The 21292-nt window shown below is 37.6% G+C and overlaps 1 protein-coding gene across 1 annotated transcript in view; it reads right to left on the reverse strand.

The window, feature by feature from the left end:
* LOC117168237 (amyloid-beta-like protein) overlaps positions 1–21292 on the reverse strand; it is a 383494-nt gene that overhangs the window by 352134 nt on the left and 10068 nt on the right. Inside the window, exons 3-4 of the mRNA XM_033353726.1 lie at positions 19301–19431; positions 6491–6719 (exon numbers count right to left, since the gene is read on the reverse strand). Of these exons, the coding sequence (XP_033209617.1) occupies positions 6491–6719; positions 19301–19431 (360 nt within the window). The remainder of the gene's footprint in view (positions 1–6490; positions 6720–19300; positions 19432–21292) is intronic.

Consider the following 21292-nt stretch of genomic DNA (forward strand, 5'->3'; position numbering starts at 1 on the left):
TAAAATACATGAGTGACCTTGTACTTTCGATCTGCAGGTTTGCCGCACAAGTACCCGTCGGAATGGCGCAGTGCTAGAGATAGTGGCAATAATGTAAAGCAACATCCTGCTTATATCTTGCCTTAAATATCTAGATATGTACAACAACCTGTTCATGTTTGATCATTGGCTATATATCGATAACATCCTCCTCATTTTTTGCCTTCACTGGCTAAATGTATGCAACATCCTTTGCATGTCTTGTCTTCATTGGCGGGATATTAACTAAGTCTTGCTAATGTCTTGCTATAATTTACTCAATATTGAGAACATCCTGCACATGCCCGACCTTCATTTAATAAATATTGACAACATCCTGCTTATTTCTTGCCTTGACTGGCTCGACATACACAACAAACTGCTCATGTTTTGCCATCATTGGCCAGATATTGGCAATTACTTGCTCATTTCTTGCCCTCACTGGCTAGGTGCATACAACATCCTGCTCCTGTCTTGTATTCATTGGATAGATATCGAATGAGCCTTGATCATGTCTTGCCTTCATTGGCTGGATATTTACCACGTCCTGCTCATATATGTCCTACATTGTCTGGATATTGACTAAATCTTGCTCATGTCTTGCCTCCATTAGCTCAATATTAAAACCTTACTACTGATTTCTTGCCTTTACAGGCTAGATATGTATATACAACATCATGTTCATTTACTGCGTTCATAGGATGGATATAGACAACATCCTACTCGTGCTTTGCCTTCATTGTCTTGATATTTACAAGATCCTGCTCATGCCTTGTCTTCATTAACTGAATACCAACTAAGTCTTTCTTATGTCTTGCCTTGATTGGCCAGATAATAACAACATCCTGCTCATTCCTTTTCTTCACAGGCTAGGTATATACAACATCCTGGTCATGTTTTGCCTTCATTGGCTGGATATTTACCACATCCTGCTCACATCTTTTCTTCATTATCTGGATATTGCCTAAATCTTGCGTATGTCTTGCCTCCATTGGCTAGATATTGAAAACAGCCTGCTCATTTCTTTTCTTCACATGCTAGATATATACTACATCATGCTCATGTCTTGCTTTAATTTGCTGTATATTCACCTCATCATGCTTATTTCCGTTCTTCATTATCTGGATATTGAGAAAGTCTTGCTCATTTCTTGCCTCCATCGGCCAGATATTGACACCATCCTGCTCATTTCTTGACTTCACTGACTAGACATATACAACGTCCTGCTCATGTCTATTCTTCATTTTTGAATAGTGAGTAAGTCTCCAATGTTCTCAGGATAATAGACGTTAGGCTGATCAGTCTCAAATATGTCTATAATGGCGTATTCTTCTACCCAGGTTTGGAAATACAGGCTACATAAGCGTCTTTCCATGCTTCTGGCAAGTGTTTTAGAGCAATGGTTGCCCTAAATAATTTTTAGTGTAGGGGCGAATAAATCTATGCCCTTTTTTGAAATCGCTGGATAGATGCCAGCCGCCTCTGGTGATTTGAGGGGCCAAAAGGACCCTACGGTTCCAGCTCTTAGCCCCAGCATTCATCCTCTGGGTCGGTTTAGATTCTTTGAAAACCCCGGAAGTGAAATTTCATTAAGTGGTTCAGCGTTGCATTCTTATATTCGGCAGACTCGCCATTTTCGAGTCTTATTAGCCCGAGGCGAGCTTCCGGGTTTTTTGCCAGGATCTTGTAGAGCAGATCGATTCTTCGCGGGAGCCTGTATAATCTTCCTAATTATACTTTCGTATTTGATGTATACAGAGCTCTTCGCAGAAAATCCACAGAGTCACTCCAGCCCACTGCCTTGCTCCTCAGTTCATCCAAGCATAGTGTCAAACCGAAAACCACCCTCCTGCTTTTAATCTGGAACTTGAGAGTATTACCTCGATTCAGAATATTCAGCTCAGTGTTCGCTAGTTATTCGACTAAGTCTCTTTCTTTGTCAATGATGTTTGTTCTTCCTCACATCGAATAGTGAAAGTTTGCATAACAACCTAACAGCAGAGGAATCATATTCTCCTGGCAATGCCGAACTAGAGTCTCCACCTCTCTGGGAGGTAAGGTTCTCTAAGCATCGACTGGGAAATAAACCAAAGTGACAACCACCTTTAGTCTTTCTCTGCTTCTGCCCCTGCTCCTCACCATAATAACGGTGCGATCCCTGGAGCAGAACTTAGGTATCAAGATCGCATCCATACCCTCGATGGCTATACATGCACTCGGCATTTTTTCGTGCGGTCCCTTATATATGGTGCCACACCCTGAAATAAGAACTGGCTAGAATTCTCAATGCACCTTTGCTCTCATGAAAATTTTTCTGCATCATGGGAATTTCTGTCCCAGTCATGGAAAGGCTAATTTGGGGTACCTTCAAACCCTTTTGATCTTCCCACGGGTCCGATCTGGATTATTATCCTATCGGACCGCTTCTGGTTGATTGTCCCGTAAAGAGCTTTTCACTTATGGCGGTGACTTAGAGGAGGACCCTGGACCTACGCAAACACCGATAAAACAGTCCATGCTATCGATTCTATTAATACTAATAGCAAAATTCTTTGTTATATCTGAGTAAAAATATGATGTGTCCAAAATTCAGGGATGTGGGTTTATTGTCTGTAAGCCCGCTATCATATTTGTGCTTGTTTTTTATAGTAGTTTAAAAGCAATTCATCTCTCAAGTAAATAGGTTCAATGTATGATTTAATTAACTAAATGAGTTTAACCTAACTTTATCTTATTTGTGAACGATAATTGATAAAACGTTAATTTGTAAGCTCCCTGGTATATAAACCCCCTATAGAATCTGATAAATTCACAAATTTCTGTTTCTAAAACTTATTAAATAATAACAAGCATGTTAAATACCGTAATATAAACTCAATTCCATACAAGGTATTGGTGTTTTCATGTAAAGAAACAATTATCTAGATATTGATTATTGTTGCGCGGGATAACTTATTGTTCTATTCCTTTATTTAAGAACCTTGGTAAAACAGAGGACTATACACGGATCGTTCTCGCTGTAAAAGTATCATGTAAGGCCTTAAACGTAATTTTTCACACCGCACGACGACTCCACTTCATTGGATGTGGACCTGTGAATATTTTTCCGTACTTATATGGGCTTAGAATCACTGTATTAATTCCAAAACAATTAGTGATAAACAACGACTGCATGCGACTTCCTTACAATACTAGCATTCGGCTGGAAGTTTGTCCAGGGAAGAGGAAAACTGCAGAGAAGCAGTAAACAACCCACGGTTGTGCCTGTACCCGCGTGACTTCAACCCGCCTCCCCTTCCTAATTTTTTCTCTCGTTCTCAAAACTGGGTGAATGTCATAAGCAAAAGAAAACAAATACCCGAAAGAATTAGCAAGAGTGACTCTTACTCTTTCTCCTTATGAAAGGTTCATGAGAGCGCACCTAGAAATAGAAATAGAAATGATGAAATATTTCAGAATAAAAAAAGAAAATATTAAGAAAATCAAATCAGTTGGCCCTCGATCGAGCCTCGTTTTTTTGCGGGTATTTCCAATAAGAGGAAAGGAGCTGCGTACACATTACATTACAACTCTTTCATCCTTACAGGAACCCCTGGGGGGTTTTGCCCTCTACTACTAATTGTGACAAGGCATAAAGTACCTATGGTAACCAAAGCTGACCGCTGTCTGCACATACCTGGCTGCATCCATCTGCACGGCATTTACTACCGTGAGTGGTTACTGAAGGTCGTCCTGAACTGCTCAGGGCACATAAGACTCTGCTGTTAAACTGATTTTATTTTCAAGTTATTTCTCTCATGATAGAACAAATTCAACAAAAAATTGGCAAAAAATATAAGTGTGGGTTTTTTTACAAATCGCAAAAATTTCCCCGAGAGATTCTGCAACTTAAAGTGTAGAACCTGCCTGATTAGAAATGGATGCGATCTAAATACAAATTTAACTACTCCATTTTTTGTTAAAAAATGTTCCGTTTGAATTAGAAAATGTATGCACTTTTTTTAAATTCGTTTTTTTTTATTTAGATAATTAATTCCTTCGAAAGAAAATGTAACTATGTTAGTCAAAAATAATTTATCTTTTTGAAAATTGGTCTCCTTTCATTCACAAAATTTTTTACTAATTTTACCGAAACTTAACTTTTCGAAAGTTCAAGTACTTTGTTAAAAATTAATTTTACTTTCAACTAATTTGTTGAATATTGTTTTCCTTCTTGGTTAAGAATCAGCTAATTCAAATGAAAATTTAAATATTTTACTTTTTTTTTAATTTTATCGTTTTTAAGTTATTCTTATACAAAGTTTATTCGACGTTTCAATGCAAGGTACAATAATGTGAAAATCATTTTTCTATGAAATAGATAATATATTTTCAATTATTTAGTAATTAACATTGTACAGTCCTAAAGAATGAAACTCAACATTACAGATTTTACTTTTATTATTCATTAAAATTAATTACATCAATTACTTAATGTTAAATGATTTCACGATCCTACTAAATTAAACTTCACGTTACTAGTATTTTTATTCCATTATTCAAAAAATAATGATCATACAATTATTTGATGCGTTTAAACTATTATTAAAATGTAAAAAAAGAATTTAATGTAGTAGCTGTTCACTTGTAATTTGCATTGAAATTAAAATTAAAAATAATATACAGCAGACTCTACGACACTTCTCGTTTTCGGGGATGTAGGCAAAGCGAATAGGAAGTTTCAGATAACCCTATCCCCTGCGTCAAGCCGCGTTCGTTGCAGTAGGCGTAGCTGGCCGCGTATGCGTGTGCACGAGATGAGACAAGGAGTAAGGACAAGCGAACGAACGAGAAATTGGGAAACGAGAAGTGGCGTCACGAGATGTATCGTTTAGTTTACTGTACTTTTATGAAAATGAATGTATGCAAAATAATGGCACAAAAAAGTTAAAATAAGAGTAATAAGTTTTCATTTAACATTCTGAGATGGCTCATTAGAGAAAGATGTGTGACACTTGAACAAAGAGGGAGAAAGAAGCAGTTCTTTATTATTTTTCAATTAAAAATTTAATTTTTATGCAATGAATGCGGTGAATACGTCTCAGAGCAAATTAATAGAAAATATGGAAAACACCGCATTAACTGCATTGGAGGCTTCGCGTAAAACGTGACAAACAAAGCAAGATAGAAGCATTCACATGGCAACACGACTAAACGTTATTGACAAAACCAATACAATAAACGCAATCAAAGTTCTGAAGATCCTTGTTTGAATGGAACATACCGTTTCCTCGCTCCGCTAATAAGAATTTTCTAGGAGGAAGGCAGAGAAGTCACCACATCTCTTTCTAAACCAGGTCTGTCTACTGAGAGAAAAACGACTCAATCACCACATATTCGAGTTAGGGTGTTAAAAACCCATCTGACATTTAAGCGATATCTACGAAATTTTCCCTTAGTGGACAGGTCTATTCTAAACCATGGGGTAAAGAAAAGCCTGAATTTCACAACTAACGCAGCAACATTGCAACCATATGAGCTATGTAAGTCATTAACATGTTAATATTAACGGAAACCTTAATTATTTATCTTCCATTGCCCGTTTACAAACTTCAAACTCGCCGTTAATCACCTAATCGCGTACTAGCATGACAAACTTTTTTTAAACAACTGCGTGCGAGGTGTTCGAATAACTGGACGATATTATCCGCACACGTCTATGTGTGCGCAAATACATTCGGACACAACGTTTGATAATTGTGAACTTTCCGCACGCTCCGCAGCCTGAAGAAACCGAATTTCGCAAGCAGTTTTTTGAAGAAAATTATTATGTTTAGTACACCATTGGAAATTATGATGCAAAAATCAATAGTCATAATTCGTAAAAGTTTTCTCCGTGTACATATAAGGTATAGGGATAGCGATATTTTCTGAATAATACTCTCGACCGGATTACCTATTTAGCAACATGGCCCGACCGGGACCTATTAAAAACAAAACTCGGATCATTTCTAGATAAGGTGGATATGGAATTTAAGTTAGATTCCCCGATTATTTGAAGAAGATAACTTAAGACCTACTCGAATGAGGAAAACGTGGAATGTAACCTTTATTTATGAATTTTAACTAAGTTAACCCAGCAGCCTGTCGCACGAGGAGAACTTGGTGTTCGTGTAAGATTCGCAAATGTTCAAGGGATATAACGTAGACTAGAATTACATCAAGAATTCGTTACGGTTCAACGGTGCGAACGCGTCACGAAATATGACTCGATGGTTGGGGCCTAGAACCTAGTGGTCCTAGTAACCAAGACTTATAGGTTTTGGACACCATGTTAAATCCGAAATTTTTAATTTTTTACATATGATTTGTAAGCAACGATTTTGACAATCCTTCAGTAACAATTTTTATCACGTTCTGATTAAATCTTCAATTTGGCCGCTTTATCATGCTGTTTCGAGGTTGTGAAAACAAATGCATTTATTTTAATTACCTGCTTGTATTATCGTAAACTTCGAGATACTCTTCGTCGCTATTCTCGTCATCTGGTTGATCACTAAAAACATCTTCTAAATTTCCGCCTGCTTCTGTATCAGAATCAATATCTGTATCTACATCAAGATCGTCTTCTTCAGCGAGGTCATCTTCAACTTCCTCGGCAAGGTCGTCATCAATGCTTTTGGGAATCGGCAACTCTAAATGCTTTTTAAGCTTTACATTTTCTGAAAATAACAATACTAGAATTTAAGGTTGTCATTGTAAATATGCAAAACTCTTTTTGCTATTTTAAGTTGACTTATGTTTACGTCTCTTCGTTTCATCTAATATTTTACTTCCAAACACATCAGTCTTAAACTCACTATCACTGCGCTTCACAGTGTAGCTAAAAGCACTTTTTGTGGACCAAAGTCTGTCTACGACCCAACTTTCAATAGATTTTTACGTATTTTTCGTTCGAATGACCATCAGGCTTTCGGATATATCGAGACGGTGCGATAATTTCGATTTGGCTCAACCAAAATTGTTTAATTAACAACAAACTAAACAATATTTTAATCATAACTTTTTGAATATTTGTTTTTTGTAAGATCTGCGAATTGACTAAATAAGAGCCACAGTCAGTGTAATTACTATCTAACAATAATTTTAAGTAGGTTAGACTAAGAAAAAAGTGGTTTATAATGTTTTAAAGAAATTAATGAACAAAAGCCATTTTTTGTGATTCGCAATGATAAGTTGTTTGAAATTCACAGTTTTTATATAGAATATCAAAGGAATGTATGCCTAATTATGATTATTTAAACAAATTATAGAAACAAATTCACAGTTTCGTATGTCGCAATGAATAGGCTCCATTTTTTGCAGAATCGACCATTTATTTCATTTATTTCAAATGAACAACAACTGGTAATTATTTAAACAGCATTTATAAAAAAGTTCACATTTTTACAATTATTTCATAAATAGGGCTAATTTTTTATGGAAACCTATTAAAATGTATCCTTAATGACTCCTAGGTGTAATTTTGTTAAAATTGATCAAAAATATTAATTAAAATTTTTTTATAAATAAATGCACATTTCGACCATTTTTCCAAGACTAGGCTCCATTTTCTTTGCCAAATCAACTAAAAATGTATTTCCAATGACTCTTTGCTATGATACTTTGCCAACGGATAAGAGAAGTTAATTATTTAAACAATTTGTATAAACAAATGTACATTATTGTCACTTTTACAGGAATAGGCTTATTTTTTCATAAAATAAGCTTGAAATGTCTCACCAATGAATCCTTGTTGTCTTGTTTGTCCAATTCACAAGGACTGTTCATTACTTAAACAATATTTAGAATTGCACAGTTTGACCATTTTTCTGAGAAAATTATTAATTTTCATTGCGGAATCAACAATAAATATCTTGTCAATTATTCCTTCTTGACACATTTTTCTGAATAGGAAAACGTGTTGATTGTTTACACAAGATTTATAAACAAATTCACAATTTGACAATTTTTCAATGATAAATTGTTGTTGCGAAGTGAGTTAGAAAAATGTATTGAAATGTATTGAAAATGTAAGAATGTGTTAATGTTGAAATATATTAATTAAAGGTGTGATTGGTTTTTAGTCATAGTGTTATCAAATTTTGTATTTATTGGGAATCGTACCTTGACAACAAGCGATGATGCGAATAATTTATTCCATAAAATATCATGAGTATTACTAAGAAGTTAAACTGCTTTTGGTCCTAATGTTAAGGAAAGTTACATTTTTACCAATAACGCTTCAGCATCATCGGCAAGAGCTTTCATTTTTCTCTTATCTTTGACCTCTGAAGAGCTAATCGTAGGATCTGAAGATATCAGGAGGTAATGAATGATATCATTATTAATACATGAAATTACCTCTTTTTTTTAACTCAGTCTGCAAGAAAATAATTATAATTAAAAAATTATAAAAGTATGAATTTGTTTAGAAATATTGTTCATGAAAAAATGGTTAAACAGTACATTTGTACATAAATATTGTTCAAATAATGAACAGTTTTTATTAATTGGACAAACAAGGCAAAAAGGAGTCATTGGTAAGAAATTTCTAGCTTACTCCACGAAAAATATAAGCCTTTTCCTAAAAAAGTGTTCAAATTGCGTACTTGTTCATGAAAATTGTTTAAATAATTAACTTTTCTTATCCGTTGGCAAAGTATCATAGCCAAGAGTCATTGTAAATATATTTTTAGTTGATTTCGCAAAGAAAATGGAGTCCATTCTTAGAAAAATAGTCAACATTTTAATTGATTTATAAGAAAAATGGTTGAAAAAATGAATATTTTATATTAGTTTTAACAAAATTGCACCCAGGAGTCTCCAACGATATATTTATAGTGCGTTCCGCAAAACACTTGGCCCTATTTATTCATTGTGACATATGAAAACTGTGTATTTGTTTCTAAAAATGGTTTAAATCATTCTGCCAAGCAGCATATATTTTTAAATTATCATAATTAAGCATACCTTCCTCTGATATTCTATATAAAAACTATGAATTTTAAATAAAAATCAAACAAAAAGAAAATCACAGATGTTGCAGAAAGGGTAAATCTGAAAAGTCAGGATAAAAATATTGTAGATAGACTTTGGCCCCCAAAAAGTGTTTTTGGCTACACTGCACGTCACGTCGTAAGCTAGATAATCTTAGTTGAAAAGTTACAATGTGATTTAATTGTTAGCCAACACAGTTCATATTTATTTAAGTGTAGTGATTTAAAATCAAATGAAAAATCACCCTGTTATTATTGACTCTTTCCTCTTGTTCACTTATGTTCTTACTTTCAACATAACTTTCAATTAAATACAAATGCTAATAATCGCAACATAAAATTATGATCCTTCAAGCAGGATAAAGTTGTAAATTAAAAATTATTGAACAGAAAACTGAAAGAGGTCCATGATATTCGTTAACACAAAGTAAGTAACAGTGTCTTTTAAAGATATTTTTGGTCCTCAAAAAGGCACTCTGGGTCTGTAGGGCTCGAAGGAATCATTGCGTCGCAATGTCTGTCCTTCAAACGCCTAAATGGACAGTGTGGCGCCATTTGTCGGTACTTTCAGGTTTTCTCTTGACGAAGCTCTAGTCTGAATTGGCGTACAGGCATCATCCTGGAGTTCGTCGTAAATTGCATAAAATGCATCGAAACGTACACCAGCGTACGCAGTTACGTAAATTAACATCGATTCGAATTGTGGTCATACTTTAGTGAAAAGTGCAAAAGAGGCCCTCGTTCCGGCATGCCCGCTACGGCTCAATCAAGACAATGCTCACTGCTTTCTTCGACAAGAGAGGTTTGTCAGATATTCGAACGGCAAATGGGTGACCAACGCCGTACATTTATTTGCAACGAGTATGTGAATCATGAACGATCGATTTTCTATTTGGCATTTGTTTTAGAAAGTTTACATCTATATATTTTTATATTAGGGAAGATTCAATTTTTATTTGTATGCCGTGGGCTCGCAAAAATGGCTCAGAATTTGAAAATATTAAAAAATATAACGTCATTTTTTTTCTCGAAAAAATACAACTTCAGTCACCATAGATTCTAAATTTGAATAAAGATGAGGACATAGAAACGCGTGTCCTTCTAAAGACTAACATCGAAAATAGCCTATTTAGAATTTTAGTGGATACAGGCGCTTCAATCTCTTATGTTGGAATTATAATCAGGAAAAAGCAAAGTACCTAATGTGCAGGTTATTCCTTAAATTAAAATCCGTAGATATTTTAGGTAAGGATATGTTAAAAGTCATAGGATAATTCTCAAGTATGACTCACAAATTTTGGTGCTTGCCAGAGTCCCCCCTCCTGCTACCTACTGTAATCATACCCACAATCACTACTCCTTTCAATAATTGAGAACAAAAACGAAACTAAACCTAAAAGTACACCTAAATAAATTAAGGAGAGTAAAAATGTAAAAGTGAGGAATAAACGGCTAATTAATAGAAAATAAACAGAAATAAAGAGATAAAACCGAAATCTAGAGGTAGCATGAACCACAAAAGTAGAAAGTAACTAAGAACTAAGAACTAAGTCGCGATCCGATTGAACAGCGATATTCCTCACCTAGGGACTGTAGGACCTTGCATGTTCATTGAGTGTCTCGCTTATTGTGACCACCCTGCTAACCCATGGGTGTAGAGTGATCTTGCCCGTGACACTTTCGCACCTGGGGGTTACATAGGTATCCTAGTAGCCTCTCGCGGACCCCAGAGGACCTCACCCATGGAAACAGGAGCGGCCAGGTCACAGGCTAAGGTCCTACAGCCCCTAGGGGCAGAATATCCCTGTTTAATCAGATCGTATCCTGGCGCGTAAATGTTATGTTTCATTAAATGGTTTATTTTTGTTCTTAACCCTGGTATTATTTTATTTTGTATTCTAAAAGTTTTTCTAATTCAGATTGTTAGCTGTCGTTAAGCTCAAGAATACTTTCAGAGATTTCCGTTGCATAAATATTTTGCTCGTTGATATCCTTAGTAGGATTTGTTGTATCAATTTGGGCTTTCTGTGTTTTTGAACATTGTTTGGGATTGATACGTTCTAATGGAATTTCCCTAACTTTCATCTTCGGGCCACTTTTGTTAAGTTCTTTTTTTGTTTTAAGATTAATAATACCTCTCGATTTCCACATTTTCCCCTCTTTTTACGTTTAAATGAAAGTTTGAAGAAAAAAAGAAAAAATCGGCTCTCACAATTCTGTTCAAAATTAAACGTTGCATTTTTGTAAACAAAGCCAAAATCGGTAATAACTTACACCTTACAAGTTATTTTGAGCCCCGTTTTTTTATTTCACCCCACTGTGCAACGGTTTCCTGAAAAGGAGACTGAAGAGGCTAGCGCAGCAGGCCGGTAGACCAGTTGCGGAAGCTGAAACACCGGCGACTAGAACGCCGATAACAAACTCTGAGATCCAGAAGAGAGGAGGGGGTTTAGAGGGCGTCCCACTGGGAGCGGCGTCGGGCGGGGTCGCTAGGAGAGGGGTCTTTATATTTATTGCAGTCGGCAGAGCGGCTAAAGGTTGACTACACAGGCGTGCGATCAAGCCAAGGCCTTGGAAAGGTGCAACCATTTAGGTGGGTTAAGTTAAGTGGCTCCAATGTATGGTGAGAGAATCTCCTATTTCTACAAATTCCAGAGTTTGAAGCAAGGGCTCTTGAGGTCCTCAAAAACAGGCCCTTCTACTACTTTTGACAGGTCACGTTTAGGTTGGCCAGCTAGGAGTTTAGCGCGGGGATTAAGGATTAGAAAATAAGGGTTTAAATGGGGGGTAGTAAGAATAGTCATGGGACCGGCTTACTTTCTATATGTGACGTGCACGGAAGAAAGCGGGCTTACTCTGAAAAGTGAGATTTTTCAGGGCGAGCGGTCAAAGGCGACCCGATGAACGCGACTTTTCGGAGAGTCTGAACACTCACGAAATTTTCCCCCTTCACTTACCAATGCATTCTTATGTATATAGCGGCGTCGTTGACACTGCTAACGGATGGGGTATAGATTCGACGCAGAGAAAAAGCGGTGAGTGGTGGGAGATGTTTCACGGAATCTCGAGCTTTCGAGTGAACGCCCGATTTCTCGGGTACCTACAAACTAAATTATTAGCAATAATAACGTTTGGTTTCTTTAAAAAGAACAACTCAAAAACTATCGAAGGGTGTAAAAACCTCGATTTTCATTTTTTTAGAGTAAGCCCCCTTTCTTTGGTGTACGAGGTATGTTCAAAAAATAAGCTGACTTTATGTCTTTCTCAAAAAATACTTATTTATTCCTCAATATTTATGTTGTCCCCTTCAAAGTAACCCCCCCTCAAATATAATACACTTGTACCAACGCTTTTTCCAATCATCGAAGCACTTCTGATAATCATTTTGCGGTATTGCCTTGAGTTCTTTCAGCGATGCAGTTTTTATCTCCTCAATCGTTGAAAATCGATGTACTTTCATGTGTCTCTTCAGTTTTGGGAAAAGAAAAAAGTCACTGGGGGCCAAATCCGGTGAATATAAAGACTGAGGCATGACTGTGGTACTGTTTTTGGTCAGAAAATCTTTCACAAGAAACGATGAATGAGTACGTGCATTATCGTGATGCAAAAGCCACGAATTATTTTCCAAAGTTCCGGACGTTTTTTGCGTATCGCCCCTCGCAAACGGCGCATAACTTGAAGGTAATACTCCTTATTGACCGTATGACCTTGTGGTAAGAACTCCTGATGCACTACGCCACGGTAATCAAAGAAGACAGTGAGCAAAACCTTCACATTTGACCGAACTTGACGTGCTTTTTTCGGTCTTAGAGACTCAGGATGCTTCCACTGAGACGATTGGGCTTTAATTTCGACGTCATAACCATATACCCACGATTCATTCCCAGTTATAACCCTTTTAAAAAAATCAGGATCATTATTGACTTCATTCAACATCTCCTGAGCGATGGTCATGCAATGGATCTTTTGATCAAAATTAAGCAGTTTTGGAACAAATTTCGCTAACACACGTCTCATGCCCAAAACGTCCGAAAAGATAGCATGGCATGAGCCACCCGATATGCCAACATCTTCAGCAACTTCTCTGATGGTAATTCGGCAATTTTTCAACACCATTTCTTCCACTGCTTGAACGTTTTCATCTGTTGTTGACGTGCTGGGACGTCCAAGGCGAGGTTCGTCTTCGACATCCTCTTGGCCTTCTTTGAACAGCTTGTACCACTTATACACATTTTTCTTACTCAGAGTAGACTCACCGTATGCAACTGTCAACATGTCAAGAGTTTTAGTGCACTGGATTCCATTTTTCACACAAAATTTAATGCAAACACTTTGCTCCATTTTTTTCGAAAGAAGAAAATCGCCGAGCACACCAAACCCTTCTAACCTTTTACGCCTCTGCCAGAAAAACAACTCGAGCTATATAGTCAAAACTGTGAACATATGATCGTGACGAGTGTACCAACACAACAAAACAAAAAATTCAAAACTTGAATGTACGTAGGCCGCGAAAATTGAAAAGTCACCTTACTTTTTGAACACACCTCGTACGTTACATATGACAGCGATTCAAACTCACCAGTGGAGGTACGTGCACTGTTGGAAAATTGCAAGGTAAGGGGTCTTTTTCTTTTGCTGGAATTCGGTGTTATCTCCCACCATACTTCGTGTTGTATTCGCGGGCCCTAAATGGGCGTGAAATCAAGGAAGACTGACTGGAATCAGTTTACCACAGATCTAAGGAGTGCACACTCAGAGATGCCTCTTTAAATCAGAGACGCAGACACCCTGAAAATTGCAGGCGAGATTTTCACGAAAGCGATGAAATCTACTTATAAAAAGTAATTGTGCACCTACAAGGGTCCGAAAGGCTAGGAATACACAATGGTGTAATGTGCGACAACTGGCATACTCGGAGAAACGGTGGCCCTCATTCACTGGGAAGAGGGATTGATACAGGAGTGAAATACGTAAGACAAAGCAAGAAAGCAGGACGAACTTCTGCACTGGGCCTGAAACGGCGTTTAAATAACGTGTAAATAACGTGACGGCTCTAAGTGGAGCAGTAAACCTAATTTAAGAACAACTGAAGCAGAAAACCCTAGTAATTAGAATGTTTATGCACATCGAAGGAGCCTTTAACTACATTGCAGTCGTGGAATGGACCTGATTCAAGTTAGCCAACAAAAACCTAACTACGACTAAAGGTGATACCATTTTCTGTGAAACCGGTGACTTCGGGTGTCCTCAGAAACGTGTTTTATCACCCCTGCTGCGGTTCTTGGTAGTGCATGAACTGCATTATCTGCTCACGAGTAAGGGCTACCACGTTATAGGCTATACGGACGATATACTGGTTACAGTTCGAGGCCATCATCTGGATGCACTCTTCCGAGTAGTGCAGCAAACACTAGGGATCGTAGATTGGTGGTTCAAGAAGCCTGGACAATGTCTCAATCAAAATAAGTCGGACACTGTTGTATTCTCCAGAACGTATAAGTTGGGAACCGCGAATAAATTGAAACCCAGGCTAATCTATGCGGCAGTAGTCTGGTGGAGCAGGGTCGAACTGTCAACTGTGAAGTTTCCACTGAAAAGGATCAAGGGACTAATTCTGAGAGGCACTACTGATGTCACGAAGTCGACACGAACGATGGCTCTGGAAGCACTGATAAGTTTGGAGTCCCTCTATCTCACCATCAAGGCTGTAACTGCCAAGGCGGCCTAGAGATCAAATATAGTAGACGATTGTAGTATGTTGACTATATTACGGATAACAATCGATATAGCAAGGAGGCCGATGCCATTCACGAAATAGGAATAAACTAACGGTGAGTCTCACCTGCCCAGTGATGGGCACAACTACTTTACAGATGACTACAGGAACTTGCAGAATACAGGAGCTGGTGTATATGGTATAAGAAATGAAATAGGCTTTTCAATCGCGATAGGGTCCTATGCCACAGTTCTACCATCTGAGATTATGGCCATGCTCCAGTGGTTGGCTGCAAATAGCTGACGTCAGCCAAAGCATCCTTAACAGGCACAGTTGATGTCCCACTGCTTACCGTTTGCCGCAGATGTTGTTGCTTGCCAGCTGTTTTATTAGTGAGATTTGACTGAGCGGGTCGTAGCTCACCATCGCCACCGTTCCGTATGCTGTGACCTCCAGCTGTGGCTCCAGGGACGCCCGACGATCCTCGGGAAGCAACAAGCGTTTCAAAATCTTGAATATACTCTCGATTTTTCATTGATGGATTTTGGTGTTCTACTCAGTCCCTCTCCTCTTCGTTGTTAGCCTATTTGGCATGTGAAACCCTATCAGTAGCAACGCTACGCGGTTATTACGCGACTATTCGCGATGCGAGAAAAAAAGGAGGAAGGGTCTACAACATCGACAACGCTTGTTCGCTTAACCGCAATTTGCAGTCAACCTATCCAACCAAGACCCACAAGTATAGCGAGTTAAGGCATGAAGTAAAGACCATATGGAGGTTTTAAGCATCGTGTTAAATTATTTGAATTAACTTATAACATTCTAATCTCATCAGACACTTGAATTAGTGCATACAAGTTTAATAAAAGAAATGTAAATAAACGCGATATAGTAAAAATCAGCTACCATCGACACATCGAGGCATTACCACTAGGAATATTGCATGAGATTATGGACTCCCAACGGCAGAGACTTGATATTCTTACTGCCAGACTGCGTCGGTATAAGAAAAGTCGTGCACGAAGAAAACAAAATTGAATCTTTCACACAGATAAAAGAAGGTTCCATCGTAAACTGAATGTAAAGCAAAATAACCAGCAAGACACAGAAGTCCCTCAATTAAAAGATATGACTAACTACTGGTCGGGTGCTTGTGGGAAAATGAACAGATGCAAATTAGACACTGTGTTGTTCAAACTCGAGAAAGCAAGGGCAAGCAATAGCCCTGAAATGCAGCTGAAAAACATCACAGATTTAGATTTATCAGCTCTCTTCAAAAGGGCAAGTAACTGGAAAGCTTCAGGTCCGGACATGGTTCAAAACTTCTGGTACAAGTACCTGGCGAGTGTACATCTTGCATTTTCAAGGTATTTTCAGAATACCATTCAGCACTCAGATCTGATGCTAGGCTTTCTGCTCTGGGGTACTACGCATATGTTACCTAAAAAACCAGATGCTTAAAGTTCATCTAAATTTCGACCAATAGCCTGTCTTCCATCAATTTATAAATGTCTTACAGCTATCATTGCAGATAAGGTATATTCTCATTGCGACGAGAATGACATTCTTACAAAAGAACAAAAAGGATGTTGTAAAAACTCGGTAGGCTGTGAAGCTCTAGTCACCGTCAACGCTATTGCCATGACTCATGCTCGTATGCATTAAATCAACTTACACATGGCATACATTGATCAATACTTTTTTCCATGGGTATATTTCAAGGAAACTTCTTCAGTGCACTATGGTCTGTTTAGCGTTCAACCCATTAGGAAAGACACTAAACAGCATGTCACATGGGTTCCGAATTGATATATTTAGAATATTTATTAAGTGACCCATCTTCTGTACATGGATGACTTGAAGCTGTACGCTAGTTGAGCTCAGAAACTGCAGCAGTTAATCGATGTCAAAAAGCAGTTTTACCATTATATCCACATGTAATTTCGACTCGACAAACGCAGAACAGTGCATTTAGTCAGAGGAGAATTAGGAACCGCGGAGTTAGAGAACGAGTTCAAAAATGACATCGAGGCAATGGCTGCAGATGATTCATATAAATACCTGGATATTCTTGAATCGAAGGGTATTTCGACTCAAAACACTGTGTGAGTTACAAGTTATACAGTTGCGAGACTATTTCAACAGCAAATGAAATGTTGCGCTTAACAGAACCATCTGTAGAGCGGATCTTGACTACACGCCCTTATATTTTTGCTCAGATGGGGCCTTGAATGCTAGGACAGAAAAGATTGAGGAATTAGAAATACAATGGAGGCAGAAAGCTATCCACTGCGAGTACCCTAAAATGTTAGATCAACATAAAGAGGATAGTAAGGCATTTAATATTTGGCTAAGAAAGGATGTTCTGTATCTAGAGATGGAAGGATTCGTCATTGCTATACAGGACAAGGTCGCCAGCACCAGGAATGATCGCAAACACGTGTTACATCAAGACGTGGTTCGCCGGTGCCGATTATGTGGAGACGCTAACGAATCCATCGAACCCATTATTGATGGCTTTCACGTAATGGCTCAGAGAGAATATACGCACAGGTAATATGATGTAGCGGGCATTATACATCAACAACTTGCCCCAAACCTAGGACTCTCAAAACATCCGGGCTTATCGGTCTGACATTGTTAGATGAGAAGAGAAAGATGGAAGAGTCTACATCATCGTCATTGCTTGTCCACTTGACCGAAATTTGCAGTCGACCTATACAACCCAGATCCACAAGCATAACGAGTTAAGGCATGAAGTCAAGACCATATTTAGGAATGTGAATTATGCATATTTTCATCTGATTGTGATTTCGGGCACAAAGTTTTAACACCTCAAGCAAATAGCCATCTGCACGGAAGGAAACGCTTGCTTGTAGTCAATGTATGCCATGTGAAAGCTTCTTTGAACATACACTTCTTTGAACACACTCGTCAGGTACTTTTACCTTGCTTTCTCTAGTTTGAATAACGCAGTGTCCAGATTGCATATGTTGATTTTTCCTCAAATACCTTGTACCGATGCAGTCTGTAACCTGGCTAATAAGCTTTCTGGTTCTATTTACTTTTCTTTATAGTGAATTAATCGACCCAATTTGTTCTTTACTTTGCTGAAATCTATATCCAACCTGATCTGTCATGGTGCATCTCGATCGCCTGCTGCGATAAAGACTGTACTTGAAGGACTGGGTGTGCGGCCCGACGTCCTAAAGATTGCCACAGCTGCAAAGTATACAAGAGTTTACACCTCTAACGCAGCTTGTGTTACGTTCAAATACGTGGATATAACCTTGTTGTCGAGGTATTCTATTAGTGCACGCAGATCCATTATGATGTTTATCTTGAGCAGAGAAAGCCTTTGTGTAAGTAGTACATATCTGAGCTCTAATAAAGCATGATCAAAGTTCTTCGCAAGATGCTGTAGTTTTTCTGGGATTGCGCTGTTTCTATCTTCGTTATTAATATCTGGATGTGGTTCTAGTAGATCCAGTGCGTAATGTTAATTATCCCTAGCACCTATGCCTTCAGCTTTAATAAAGTCTTCGTTGTCTACATCTTCCCAGAGGAGTTCATCAATAGGAAGCTGCTGTTCCAATTTCATTCTAATAGCAGCTAATTTAACAGATTAAAGAAATCTGTTTAAAAATATAAAGCGTTTTTGATCTGCCAGATTCTGCTCATTTATTCTTGTGGCTAGCTCTGGTTATTTGAGTAAGAAAAGTCTATAATATTCTATCCTCATACGTTGCCCACATTCCTCTGCCAAAGAATAAAGGCGCATAACATCTCTGTTCATGTGATATGGTCATTTGAATCGCCTTTTTGGTAGCTGGACCTCTGCTTCTGCCTTTGGTTGTATAAAGCCATCCACTTCTCGAGGATGTGGTGGCGTTGGAACATTAATAGGTTGAGCAAGAACATCGATTTCCACTGCTTTACGGTGTAACGTGGCTTCCTCTAACTGATGTTCATCCCCGTCGTTTTCTCCGCCAAATCAACCTGTTGTTTCATCTTCATTGCTCGGTCCTCTGTGATTTGCAGGTTAATCCTGATGGCCTTCACCTTAGCGAGAAGATCTCTTAGTGCGACTTTGTTAATATTAAAGTACTTTGCAGAAAATTTAGTTCTCAAATTGTTCTTACTGGCCAGATGTTTGATTAGTGAGATCTGTCTGACCACCTTGCAGATCACCTTCACCACCGTCCCGCATGCTTTGGCACACAGCGGCCGCTCTACGGGCGCAACGACGATCCTCGGAAGACAACAAGCGTTTCCCTTCCTCTACCAACCAGTGGTTATTAATCTGCATTGCCGACCGATGGTTATATTGTGTTACGGACCGACAGCAGACTCGAATTGCCAACTTATGGTAACTGTATTGTCAGATGATGATGATGAATATTCATTACCGACTGATGTTAGTTACCTGGTGCAAGAAAAGTCGCATGGAACAAAACCTTATCGGTCGGTGAGTGTTCCAAAATCCATATGTATCCACTACTAATACAATATTCTTGCAATACTTTCTTAGAGAACTATATTTTTTTACCTTTAAGATTCTTCGGGCAACAAACGAATTCTACACCAGCGAACAGAGATATGCCGCATGGTAGTAACATAGCGAAACTCCTCAAATTCATGTTGCGTTCTCTGCAAGTATCCGCAGCTGTTGAATTCCACCTGTAAATTAGGGCGAGATTATGTCATTATAATTCTTGCAAGGCTATATTTTAAAATATTGAAGTTGATGATGAATACTTTTCACGCTTATAGTACAGTATATCACATTGGAGTGGACTGCATATCATCATAGTATGGTAGAAATTAGATCAGTTGTGACAAGGTTTTATCACCAATTACTCTGCTCTATATCGAACTTGGGAACATAGATTCAAGTTTAATTGAATTTAAAATAATATTTCGGGACAGTTCGAGGCTAGGACAAACACCTAACGGCACCAGTCGGTTATGATATTATATTTATATTATCTACAGAATTTTAAGAATATTTTAATTTAAGAAAAGATCCACAAAATAAACCATTTTACAAATTTCCATACGACTTCTATCAGCAGCCTTTTTAACACCAGAGCAACCACGGTTAACATACCAACTAAGTGAACTTGTGGGTCAAAGTGACCCATATGGTATTATCGTTGTTATAATGTTTTTAACGGAGTGCGATGGATAATTACTAATGAATGTTCGTGCTTTTTATATTTATCAAAAGAGAAAGGTGATTTTACTATTTTTCAAAGTAAGGAAACCCGTTTAAGGTTTAGCGGCAATTGGCATCACACGGAAGCGATTCTATACTTGTGCGGTTTACTAAGCATAAACTGAAGAAATGAGCAACGGGATTTGCAGACATAAAACTGTTAATCTACGGTCATATGCTGAGAAGGCTTAAAACATGCACCAGAGTTATCCAAAAATCTATTCAAAATCTCCGAATCCAAACAAAATATGTCAGTAATTTTCCTTTGAACACTTGTAACACGATTGGTGCATGGTTATATTCTAAAGCTCGGAATTCCGCGAAAACCTGAAGTAAATGAGCTTCATATTCAAAGGAAGTGCTTAATTCATTTAATAAACTTTTGGATTCGCAACTCTGATTGAGCGGAACAGAAAAAATGTCAGAAAGGTACTAGAGTTCCCAAAATTCAAAATTATTACTTATTCAATTAATTTTAGACAAAATGAGCATAAGGCAATTATAGACTACTTCCTAAATCTCTCTGAAGGTTGCAACACGTTGTATTTGTTGAGTATTATAATGATGAATATATTTGGGAAACATGGGTTGAAATGGCCTATGCGGTCGTTCAAGGTACACCTGAATCAAATGATTCAAAATTACCTATTTGTTCGGTCTAGTATTAAATAGATAATTTTCTTCTGAATATTTTTCTTTGTTCACTTCTAGCGTTTTGTGCATTGAGGCAAAATTTTTCGTTCCATTTATCGGTTTCATTCCTATTTAAAAAAATAACATTATAATATTGTGAAATATACACTATAATTTATTACTTATAATAGATTTAATATGTAGATAGTTCGTATTATTTAAAAGTCATTTTTAGTGTTTTAAACACTAAAATGTGAAGGGCGTCACATATTTGTAAAAAATATGAATTTTAACAAGAATTTTAATTTAATAAGGTTGTTAAAACGGGGTGCACAAAAATGGCAAAATCTCTGATACACTTCAAAATTACCAACGGACGACGGTCATTCGGTTTTGAGATGTTAGAAATGTACTTTTAAAATTGTCTAGAACCCGGAAGGAGTTTCGCGGTGATGGTTGGAGTCCTTAGTATCTGCTCTTTCGAAAAAAATCCAGTAACTGATAAAAAATGAGAGTATAGTGGTGTAGCAACTACTTAAATTGAGCAGGAAGTCGACTAATAGCGGTTGACGCTGATAGCTCAGCCGTACTTGATCATACTACCAAAAATATACTGTCTGTAAAAGTCGCATATCTTTTTACGGGAATTTAAAAAAAACTGATAAGAGGATGCCTATGTGCACTCAATGA

This window comes from Belonocnema kinseyi, chromosome 2, assembly GCF_010883055.1.
Source record: "Belonocnema kinseyi isolate 2016_QV_RU_SX_M_011 chromosome 2, B_treatae_v1, whole genome shotgun sequence".
Lineage (NCBI taxonomy): Eukaryota > Metazoa > Arthropoda > Insecta > Hymenoptera > Cynipidae > Belonocnema > Belonocnema kinseyi.